The sequence below is a fragment of the Mastacembelus armatus genome, chromosome 4 (assembly GCF_900324485.2).
Source record: "Mastacembelus armatus chromosome 4, fMasArm1.2, whole genome shotgun sequence".
Lineage (NCBI taxonomy): Eukaryota > Metazoa > Chordata > Actinopteri > Synbranchiformes > Mastacembelidae > Mastacembelus > Mastacembelus armatus.
The window spans coordinates 1,359,675-1,371,852 of record NC_046636.1 but is presented as its reverse complement, the minus strand read 5'-3'; the positions used below and the strand labels follow the sequence as shown (position 1 = coordinate 1,371,852).

At 45.2% G+C, this 12,178-nt stretch overlaps 1 protein-coding gene across 1 annotated transcript in view; it reads right to left on the bottom strand.

The window, feature by feature from the left end:
- mast2 (microtubule associated serine/threonine kinase 2) overlaps positions 1–12,178 on the bottom strand; it is a 125,926-nt gene that overhangs the window by 37,646 nt on the left and 76,102 nt on the right. Inside the window, 1 exon segment of the mRNA XM_026322992.1 lies at positions 622–713. Coding sequence (XP_026178777.1) covers positions 622–713 — 92 coding nt within the window.

Genomic DNA, 12,178 nt, shown 5'->3' with positions numbered 1-12,178 from the left:
TTCTCTCAGATACTGTCGGGCGTATTCAACGAAAATCCCGTCAGCGTGTGGATCATCCGTCACCCCACACACACACACACACACACACACACACGCTCAAACGCAATTTCCCAGAAGTGATGGTGACACCTCCACACAACATTGTGCAACCTACAACAATTTAAACCAAAAAATATTCCGTTTGTAATAATATGAAACAGGACAAAAATAGCAAGACTTGTTATCTGACAGTAATGTTTAGAACAGACCTGCTGCCAAACAACTTTCAGCTGATAAAGCAGAAACTACATTTGTGGGTCTGATGTAAAACTTGATCAAATAAAGTTTTAGCCACTTTAGATGTTTTAGAGTCTTATGACACATCAGGGGTCGGACTGAGCCCAGGGTCACTGTGCAGGACGACAAGCCCATGAAGAACCCACTAGAGCTCATGAAGAGGCAGGGTCCTGCAGGAGATGGTCTGACCCCCATAGAGCCCTGATGTGGACTCAGTCTGGGACCAGATGAAGAGACATCAAACACCCTTACAAAGACGACCAGAGACTTTAAAAACACATCTTATAGTTTGACTATAGTTAGTGTTGGTAGTGGGTACTTGCGTGTACAATGCGTGTGCGTTACCTGTGTGTCCATGCAGAGGTGAGTGTGGTCGTGGCAGGGTGGGGGAGGTGCTGGACGTCACAATCAGACTCTTCCTGTTGCTCGTCCGACAGCTGGGGACAGAAACCAAAGTGTGTTCAGTGAATTCATCTCAATCCACCTACACCTGCACCATCTGTAACAGACAGACCTTCAAGGAGCTCTGCAATGAACCACACAGACTTCCAGGGACTGACTCTGTGCAACTGGCTTCTCTGAATGTTGAGCTGTAAAGGCAACAGCTGCAGGCCCTGGTTAGACACACACCGATGACACACACTCACACGGTGCCATGAAAGTAAAAGTCAGTCATTAATATACTGATTCCAGAATGGCAGTAGACCCCTGCAGCTCTGCGTCAATAACAGCAGGCGTCGGACGCACATCTGATCACACATATCGTGTGTGTGTGTGTGTGTGTGTGTGCGCGTATGTGTGCGCATATGTGTGTGTGGTTTGCATGTATGCACTGATGATCAGCTCACAGATGTTGTGGTTTCACTCAGGCGAGAGCTGCTACACACACTCTGTCCTTCACACCAGAGGACCGCAACGACACACACACCAATGGACAAAACCAACTAAAACACTCAATTCATGCGGGATATTTGTATATTTATGCATTGTCAAGAAATAACTGAACAGACTGACGCCAATTTTGTTCACAGGTGGTTATTAATAAAACAGCGATGAGACACTCCATCAGTTTCTAGTGGACCGATCTGAACACTAAGTATGGCAGCCTGGACGGGACAATTTACTGTCATTTGCCACAGATCTTAGAGTGGAGACAACTGCATCAATTCCAAAGTCCAGTTTAAATAATTAACATTTCAATGACACAATAATCATGAATTACTTTCTCAGCTGCAAGATCTGATTATTTAGAGCCACCAACACAGCAAATTTACCATTTTATGCATTTATTCCTGTGTTTACCTTTGGAATTTGGTGTATGCAGTTATATTTCAACAAACTATTTTGGCAAAGTGTGTTGGTCCACTTTTAGTTTGACGTCTTGGCAATGGGAGAAACCTTTTTGCTAAAATAATATAGGACACTACATGTTTTAGACGTCATTTCCCCTGGAGTCGTACAGTAGGAAAAGTCATCACTAGTGGCACAACAGTCGTTATGAGGTTGATCCTGCAGAGAAATGGTGAGCCCTGAGCTCCCCTCTGGGGCTGGGATGGCTGTGTGTTTGTTGGGTATATACTGCATGTGGTTGTTTGTGTGGGCGTGCACATGCTGCTGCTGCTTGTAGAGAAAAGAACAGTCTGCTTTAAGGCTTTGACATCTGTCCCCAGACAGAAAGGAAGAGGAGAAAATGAAACGAGCGTTCACACCCAGCTGCACAAACACACCCACAGGTCGCGCTCACAGGATTTTTCCACTTTGTTGTTTGCTCTGAAGCTCAGAAGCAAGCGTGTCCGTAATGAGTCGAGGTGAGGCTCGTTCTGCTGAGAGGAAATTACAGATGGAAGAGGAGGCTGTGATGAGGCCTCCAGGTAATGATGCTGATGTCTTTCTAAAGTAACACGTTTGTAGGGTCAGGAGGACAAAAGACACCAGCAGAGTATGATGCTAGATGAGATAGATGCCACTGTTATTTTCAGTGTTTCCACGGGAGGTTCCTCAGGAATTTACCCAGAGTTGACCCCGTATCACACCTCTGACAGTATCCACACCTACGCTGATGACACAGTCGTGTATTTTAAAGCTCGATCTGCAGACCAACCTACTGAACACCTGGCAAAGAACTTTATAATCCAAAGCTTTTTCAGTGCAGACATTATCAAAGGTATGTTTCATTGTTTGAAAGAAGAAAAGCTCAACATCCCATTACACCCACAACAGAACCTGTAACGAGTGAGTCTGTGTCAGCTTTACAGCTCATATCATATCGTTACTACACTGAGGTTAAGGTTCAGCTTTAGTTTTCCAGCATCAAAAATCTTCTATGTTTTCCTGTGTACTGAACATATCAAAGCTACCGTTCCTTCACAAATGCAGACACGTCTCCAACACACAAAGGTGATCAGTGAACACACCCAGCTCAGACTTTCTCAATCACTTTACTCAGGATTTCCGTACTGACAATTTTCTCTGTTGGTCAAAAACCAAATAGAAAACTTTTTTACTACAGTAAAGAAACAATTTGAAATCATTTGAATCATTGCATCTGATCAACGTACTTTCCCAGAAGTAAAAAAAAATAAAAATCTCAAACGAGGAAATGGATCCGAAAACACTCACGGATGCTCCTGACAGGCTCTGGCAGTACCAGCAGGTGTCGGCACACTAACAGCATGTGTGTATTGTGTTAATTGGCCCATCACATCTGCTGGCTGTAATTATGGAGTTGTGTGGCGCAGCGTTTCTGACAGGCTGAAACCGCCTGGATGATCACAAGACTCAAGGCCCACATGAAGCGATTAGGCCTCAAATCTTTGCTGCCGTCAGACGTTCAGTGTGATGTCTCTTTTTCAGGTTTGTCTCACTGCAGCACTTTGTCTGCTGTGCTATTTCTCTCTCTCTGTGATAATCAGCTAGACGTTTAGGCCTGAAGTTTGAGTTTTATAGATATTAGAATAAGGTTAAGGTGAAGGTAGTGAAGGGCAAGCTAACATATTGTTTTATGGGTGTGTGTTCAGATGTGCACATGTGTCTGAGGGGAATATCAGCTGACTGATCTATGGCAGGTTTGTGTCTAATTCAGACGCTAAGAAGAAAAATGATTGCATACAGTGATGACACGACATCTGTTCAGATGTGCACACACACAAACACACATGGATGAGCTGCCATGTTACATTTTTAGTGAGGAATTTCTTCATTTTACACACAGACACACACCTTCACGTGCTATTTCTCTCAGTTATCTGGGGAAGTGTGCTAGCATTCTGTCTGAACTCTGATAGAGCCGGGCTTTAACACACACTGCAAACACACCTCTACGCAAATACAAGAGGTGCCCTGGTGCAAAAAGGAAAGAACAGAACCCAGAGACAGAGACCGGCTCAGGTGTAGAGAAACCTACCGGCCGACACAGGCCCCATTAGGCCCCATCAGCTCCAGCTAACGTTAACAGCAGACCCACTAATTACTCCGTCATGAGCCTGAACATGTACAGCTTGTCCTGTGCTTTCAGAAGAAAAGTAATGAGTTCAATCAAATCAAAAAGGTTCCTCCTCAGTAAATGTCACATCATAATTCCCTGACAGAAATGCTCATTGCAAACCAGACGCTAAGAACATTTTACAAATATAAGTGTCCAAAACGTGAAAGGTTCTTTCTCTGGGGGTGTGATCAGGAAATCTAAACCTGCTTGGCAGATTTTCAGATTTTTCAGACCAAGTGGAAGTTTCAGTTTCACTGGCTGCACTAAAGCACAAGTCCAGGTGCAACTAAAAGTCTAGGATATTTCAATATTTTCCTGAAAACCCCATTTGGTCTGAATCGTTGAGCCGTGTAAGTTATTTCTCGTTCTCCGGCTCACCCGCTGCGACGCGCAGCGTAGAAAAAGAGAAAACGAACACATGAAACAGAACAAATGAACAACCTTTAGCAGGAGAGGGCGTGAAGACGAGCCGAGAGCCGAGTCCCTCCCACTGAGACCAAAGTGCTGTTCAGTCTGTGCAGGTTAATTTCCATTGACTGGTGCTCACTCTGCTGCTGTTCACGTGCTAATGAACAAAGCACAGTGGCTCCTCATGAATACGGAGTCACTGAGAAGCGATGCAGCCGGAGGACGTGCAGAGTTTCTGCAGTTTGAAGGTTGGATTGGTTGGACGATGGAGATGAAAGAGCCAAGAAACAAAACTCCACTGACACACAACAAACTAACTCACTGTGAACCTGCTTCTTACTTTTCAACACAAATGTAGCAGCAGTTTCACTCAGAGGGAGAGAGGCCAGAACACCACACTGGTCTCTGTCCCCTGCAGGCACTTTGGATCCCTGCTGACAAACTTTACAGAGAACTGACTGAAGGCAGCATCTTCGTCTGTGTGTGTCTGTGTGTGTGTGTGTGTGTGTGTGTGAGAGTGTGTGTGTGTGTGTGTGAGAGTGTGTGTGTGTGTGTGTGTGTGTCTGTGAGTGTGTGTGAGTGTGTGTACGTCTGCTGCCCAATTTCATTGTTTTCAGCAGAAAAATGAGTATTTCCATGTAGAACTACTTCATCCTTGGACTTCACTACATGTCAGAGTCAAACCTTGGACTTTTTCCTGCTCTACATTTATCTGATAACTTTAGTTCCTTTTCAGGATCAGATGGATCCAACAAAATACAGACTGATCATCAAACTTTATTGATCCCTGGGGGGAAATTCCCAAGATACCCAGCAGTATGGAAAGTACTTCAAATTAGAAGTATATTAGGTAGTTAAAGATTTTTACACTGTGATATTTCTGTTGTTACTGGATATTTTACTACCCCGGGGTAATTTCTGTAGTTTTCCAATCCTTGGTATCAACATGTTCTGTCATATTTTAGTTACATCTCAGTCTCAGGACATGAAGCAAAACATCATATTTCCCATAATGTTGTTCTGTTACTGGAATCACAGTGATGATGGATCTGTTAATGGTGAGTTTGAGGTTTGCAGCAGAATCACGTTGGTAAACAGGAGACGTGTGTGTGTGTGTGTGTGTGTTTGCACTTTGTGTTTACTTGTGTTTTGCCTGCTATATGAGCATACAACCTCAGAACGTAGCAGACACAGCCATGAAACCAGACATCCAGGACTGACGGAGCAAACTAGTGCTGAGCAAACAGCTGTGGGGGCGTTTCACACACTACACACAGACACACACGTCAGACAGCAGGTGAGTGTGTGTGGATAAGATCTGCGGCTAAACTCATTTCCCACAGGCCACTCAATAACGCTGGTCTGAGGGTCGCAGCCACAGGAAATCAATGGGCCGCCACAGTCTGTGCCACTTCTGTCCTTGTGAGGACTATTTTTACCATAGTTCCATCCTAGTGAGGACATTTTGGCAAAGTGAGGACATCTGGCCAGTCCTCACTTCCTCACACTCCTGTTTGAGGGTTCAAGTTAGAGTGTAATTTATGGTACAAGCTCAAATATGTCGGCAGCACTGTGCACCAGAAGGCATCACATAATAAAGGCAGATCTGTACTTACATCCAAACCTTTCCGTAGTTAGACTTTTATTTTTTAAGTTCAGCAAAGCTTTTGGGCTCATTATGTTCATAGGTTTAACATTTAAGAACTTTGACCTTAAGTTATTATGTTTTTATTCAACATCGTCCAATGAAAATACGAGTATCAAAGTTTCCTTGTCAACATTCGCCTGAAACTGGAAGGAGCCAGTGGTTTTCTAGCCTCCTTACAGCCCTCGTGTTACATTTACTGTAGACGAATAGAAACAGATGCGCTCATTTTCTTTTATTCTTGTGAGGACGTTGGGTACAACATTGACACATCCAGACCAGGCTCAACCAGTCAACTTATTGAACATGATATTCAATCCTCAGGGCTGTTTCAGTGTTTAATTAATATAATCGCTAATTTTTAGAAAGAACAGACAAATGTGTTTCGTTTTTTTTTTTTAAATCAGATATATATAACTAAGCATGTGAGCATCTGGTCAGTGACGACTGAGACGCCGGTGAAGAAGGAAACGTCATGTATGACGGGCTGTGTAAAAATGACTAAAAACACACGCACAGAGGACCCAATGGTATTTTCTAACATGGCGCACACACACACACACACACACACACACACACACACAAACGCAGACGAGAAGAAAAGCTGTGACTGAGTCTGGAAAACTCTGCTTGACATATTTTAAGTCAGAAACAAGCCAATGAAACCATTTGAACTGGTGTTAAAAAGGAGCCTTCAGACCACCCGCTCTCTGTGGGAGGATGAATCAGTGATTACAGCCTGAAATGAGCTGTCGACTCCATCTATACCAATCCAAAAACTGCCAGAGCCTGTTGCTATGCAGGAGTCCCTTCTGTCTCACTTCCCAACCTCTCTCCCTTAAAAACACAGCCGAGACAATCACGCACCACAGGAGGCGGTGACAAGAGCACACACACCAAGAAATCTGTGTGTGTGTGTGTGTGTGTGTGTGTGGCAGCTTCCCCTGTTATTAGAGGGAGGAGGGAGAAAATTGCTGCTTCAAAGTGATAAGTACAGTTCTGTCTGTGCTGGAGAGGCCACGTTCAGCTGTGACTGACAGAGGAGAGAGGACAGCAAGAGGCAGGTCAACTCAGAGCAGATGATGACAAACACATGTCAGATCACACCTTGCATCCTGGCATCACATAAATCAGACAGAAGGGACGTGGCAGCAGTGACACATGGGACAGTAGCTCCCATTCAAAGACACCAGAGCTTTAGTTAGCTGACCTTCATGTCGGAGCAACTCCTGCTGAGCATCTAAGACATGCAGGGAGGAGGAGGAGGAGGACGAGGAGGAGGACTAGGGAAGAAGAGAAAATCGAGGATGGAGCAGCAGAAAATGAAGAAGACATGTATCAGGGAAACTAACTAAGACGATGAAAGGCAGAGTGCAGAGGAGAAACGTGGACTAAAAAGACAGGGATGGTTTGAAATGAGCCTGTACCTCTTGGAGCGCCGCAGCATGCTTCTCTCAGGCAGTGAGAAATTGGAGAGCACGGTCCAGAAGGAGTCAGACATGCTAACGTTAGCACAGACACTCGACCATGGCTCTGACACGGCGGCACTCGGCGCTGGACGTGGCTAGAGAGCAGGCGCTGGCTTCCAGCTGTCACACCGGCAGCAGCGAGTGTGTGTGAGAGCCGCTGGTGTGTCTGCGCTCTCGTCCTCCCTCCCTCTTTCCCTCCCTGCTCAGCACTGCCCCCTGTCTGCCTCTCAGAGCTCTGCTCTCCCTCCGACCCCTCTCTTTCTGCCTGTTTCTCTCAGTCTACACATGTTCATGGACAGATGTTGCTTCATTGTTAATCACAGCTGCCTGCTGTTTTCTTGGGCTTTGAGTAAATACTGGTTATATTCCTCAAACACACAATTTGGTTATTTATATACCAGGAACCGTTTTAGCAGCTCAGAAGCGTTTGACTTCAGGAAGCAGAGTCTAAATTTAGTTCCTTTGACACAGGGTTGGATAATGTGATGCTATAAAACAATACAAATAAAGATGCTGCTGTGCATGTGTGTATACATCTAGTGTGCATCTTAATTAAAGGGTCTTTAATGATTCTAGGACACATTATTTCCTTTTTCTTCTGTTTTTTTTAAGGATCTGCCCAAATATGCACCAATATTATGATCAAGTTAGTCTCCAGGTCAGATCATTTTATCCAAACCAGCCAACGCTGCTCTGACATACATGTACAGCTCCTACTACACTTCACTGGGTTTGCAGCACTAATCTCCCATCATCAACTCGTGTAAAGCATCATTCACACAGTGAACAGGCACCAGATCACAGTAAACAGGATGAGATGCATCCATGCAATGTCTGCAGCTTCAGACTGCAGGTCTGAGTTTCAAGCAGACTGATGTTATTTTCATCGTTTTGACTATTTCTAACAACTTCTAATAAAAAGTACAGGAGAAAAACAAACATGTTAGTTATTTCCTCTTTTTAACCTCAAGCTTCCCACCTCTCTCCTCTCAGATCTTGTCGTGCCACTGTAACCTAGAGTTCGTGGGGTAAAATGTTAACAGATAATGGAGTCATGGCCAAAACTATGAAAATACAAATGCAAAACAAGCTTCACGTTACAGTAACAAGAACAAGACTCAGAGAAGTGACAGCTTCCAGCTCATTAGTGCCTTTTTCTGCTTCCTGTCAGTGACAAAAACACAAGGTCAGGAAACAGAACACAGCACACACACACACACACACACACACACACACACACACACACACACACACACACACGTATAAAACAAACAGGTGTGTTACGAGGTAACACGCAGCGAGGGCCTTACCTCCAGAGGAAGGGGTTTCCCCGGTGGTGAACAGGGGCCGACAGAGGGCCGTCAGAGGAACAGAGGGAGGGGGAGGAAGAGGAGGGAAAGAGGGTGACGATGGGGGGCTGAACGACAGAGGGATGAAAGGAAGTGGGGGACAGCAGGTGCTGGAGGAGGCTGCTGTTGCCGTGGCAACGCAGCTGAGCCGGCGACCAGATTCTGCCAACAGAGGAGGGAGGGGAGGAGTGAAAGAAAGGATGGAGGAAGGAAGGAAGGAAGGAGGAAAAAAGGAGGGTGAGGATAGAAGGAAGAGTGCTGAGGTTGTGTGTGCGTGGAAATCTGTCACGTGACCACACGATCTTTAACCTTTCTGCACTGCCTTCCTGCTGCGCCCAGAGCCAAACCTCACAAATTACAACACTGCAGCCAAAACATTCACACTTCGACTATGACCATTCGCTGTCTGTTCAATTTGAAACTACAAACGGCCATAAGATACAAGGAAGTTATGAGCTGAAGGTGACAGGAGCTAAATGGTTCTTATATACGATACTGAACTGAAGATGTCTGAAAGTCCAAAGCCACTCCGCCTCCAGTGAAAAGCACTTTAGTTTATACAGGGCTCTAATGATTCTGGATTCACTGCAATAAAGTTTGGAGACTTTAAAGAGAGCTTTAGAAAATAATGAGGACCAGATATCCTGACTTTTACTCCCTCGCGTGGGTTAAGCACAAAATCTGCAGGATCCTACATTTCCCATGATAACTTGCCCTCATTAGCTCTTCCTGATAAACTACATCCCCAGTGTTGGCAATACAAGTTCTCTTTGTAGTCTAGGCAGAACGTTAGTGCTAGACACTGAGGCTTTAGTGGGAAGCAGCTGAGAGCTGAGTGCAGCCCAGCTCTGAGCGTCTCAGGCAGCAGCAGGCTCTTTCCACTGATCTGTACTGTCTGTCTGCTGCACATGTCCGCTCACAGCAGGGAGGAAGCCTCCCGCACGACTTCTCACAGTAGGAAACGGCTGGACAGAAAGTTCTGGATTAACTTCACAGAGTTCTGTCAGGATGGAGGAGATGAGATGGCAGCAGAATGAAAGAATCCAGTCATATCTAGACCTGTGGGAGTGGAGTCGGTTTAAGTCTGTCAAACAGAGACAGATCAGCAGTTGCACTCATTTGATCGAATAATCCCTGTCGTAAGGAAAAAGCCTGGGCTACGAAATCCAAAAATGACAGCTCCACAGAGTTCAGTGGGCAGTTGGCACAGGTCTGCAGGGCCTGGGCACCTTATGGTGGTGGTCTCCCACACCCCTCCCCCCTGCTGACTGGGACGGGATGGTTCAGACCACCTGCTGGGAGACTTTAGTATGTGCAGTGTTTCAAATGAGTCTTACAGTCTGCTCAGAAACCTCCAGGGTCAGTGTGAAGAGCTTCTTTTCCTGCAGGATGTGTCGTTTCCGACAGGTATGTGCCTGTGAGACGTAACTGGAGCGTGTTGAGCTGAAGGACTTTCCTTCCTTCTCAGGTTTCTGCCTCCTCCATGTTTTCCATCTGACCTGGGCGTCCTAGTGTTTCAGACTCAGTATGTGTGACTCTTGTGGCAGCATAGGTCTGTTCATTAAAGTTTAATTATGGAGTGGCTTCTTTCTTCTTCCCAACTACTCCATCAAGTTTACTGCTGTTTCCTATTATACTGAGCAGATATTATTGTTTGTAGGCAGCAACTTTGAACATTACGCAGCCATGTTAAATAAATGGATAGCTTCCTGGTACACATGCAGATTTTGTCTCATTTCTAAAGGACTAGATGCACATTTTGAGTCTATCAGAGCTGCATGCTTAGCTTAGCTTGGCACAAAGACTGAGAGCAGTGGCTAACAGCTAAGCTATTTCTATTTCTTCAATCACAATTCACGAGATGTAAAAACAGAAATATTAGTGGATTTTATTAGTCAGTTGTTTTATCTATAAAATGTTACAAAGTCCAAAATGTTTTAAATGACTGTTTTCATGAATTAACAGATACAGACTCTTAGTCTTTATAATAGAGAGGTTGCCATGTTTGATGCCATTGTGCCTGTATACAAAACTGAAAGCTCTCTGAACGTACCTGGCAACCGGTGCCACAACATAAACACTGTGCTGATGTTTGAGAAGAAACTGTTCTGAAACTGATAAAATCATGTCTGAATGTGAGCAGAGAGGCTGTTTTCAGTCCTGATGCTAAGCTAAGCACCTCCCATACACACACACACACACACACACACACTCTCTCTCTCTCTCTTACTGGAGGTGGAGGTGTGGGGCTCCTGGTCTCTCCTTTCTCCTCTTCATTTTGTGTCCCGGGACAAACTGCTCAGCCGTAATCTTTAATAATCCACTGAACTGCATCGGCTCATCTGTCCGTCCAGTCCATGGTGCAGTGACAGTCGAGCTGCTCCTTAAAGACCAACCCTCGTCCCACAGTCAGTCCTCCATGAGCAAAACACTCCCTGCACTTTTAAATATTAAGGAATGACCACTGTGCGTGTGTGTGTGTGTGTGTGTGTGTGTGTGTGTGTTACGTCAGCACCTGCTCTTATCTACACACTGAGACACACACAGTTATGTGAGGTATCTGGGGTAGAGTGTTGCTTCACCGACAAGCACGGACCTGCTGAGTCACACAAACCTACAGACTGCCTCGGAAAAAAACACACACACAAACACAGTGTGTGGAGCTATGTGCAGACCACACACACGTTCCTGTGAGCCCGGTAAACAAGCTCAGTGTGTATTACACAGCATCTCATTTGAGATTTCCTCATTCTCATTTCGTCTTCCTCTCAAAAAACTGTCAAACAACTTCTTTCTCTTGACTAAAAATAATCCAAAAACCTCAAGAGAGGACAGGTTCTGAGTAGCTCCATCACCAGATGAAGAAGAATCTGATCCTTCAAGTTCAGACAAGTTGCCCACAGTGGACCCTCAACTCCTGCCTGCACGTCCCCAGGAGCGGAGTGCTTTCCCTGGGCACAGCCTGCAAACTTAATCCCCTTCAGTTCCTGGAAGTCTCAGTGTGTCTGATCGCTGTGATCAGACCGTCTGCCATCACCAGAAGGACCGACAAGTACAGACTGACGAGTACAGCCTGACCAGTACAGACTGACGAGTCCAGACAGAGAGTCCAGCCTGCCCCCACAGAGGAGCAGGGAGGGAGGAGGCAGAGAGAGGAGGAGCAGGGACGCCTCAGATGTTCACTTTACGACATCACACACAGCGTTTGGGGGTTTTTTCATATAGTTGGTTACTAAATCATTAAAACAGCTCTGAGTCACATTTATCAGTGTTTTTAAATGTGGTCACTGACTGTACTTTCATGAGCTGCATGGTTTGTTTATCAGGTCATGTTTGGCACCGATTTCACTTTGACACATGACTTTCTGAAGGTCTCTGTACTTTGAAGGACTAACCAACATCGACATTCATTTTAAAACATTTTTCTTCACTTTAGTGGCTTTACGTCTTGAAACGAGTGGTCAGTAAACCCTGCAGGTTTCTGATGCACTAAAACTCAAAATACCTGTTTCCAGGTGTTTTTCTAGGAAAAGCTGAAAAGTTCAAG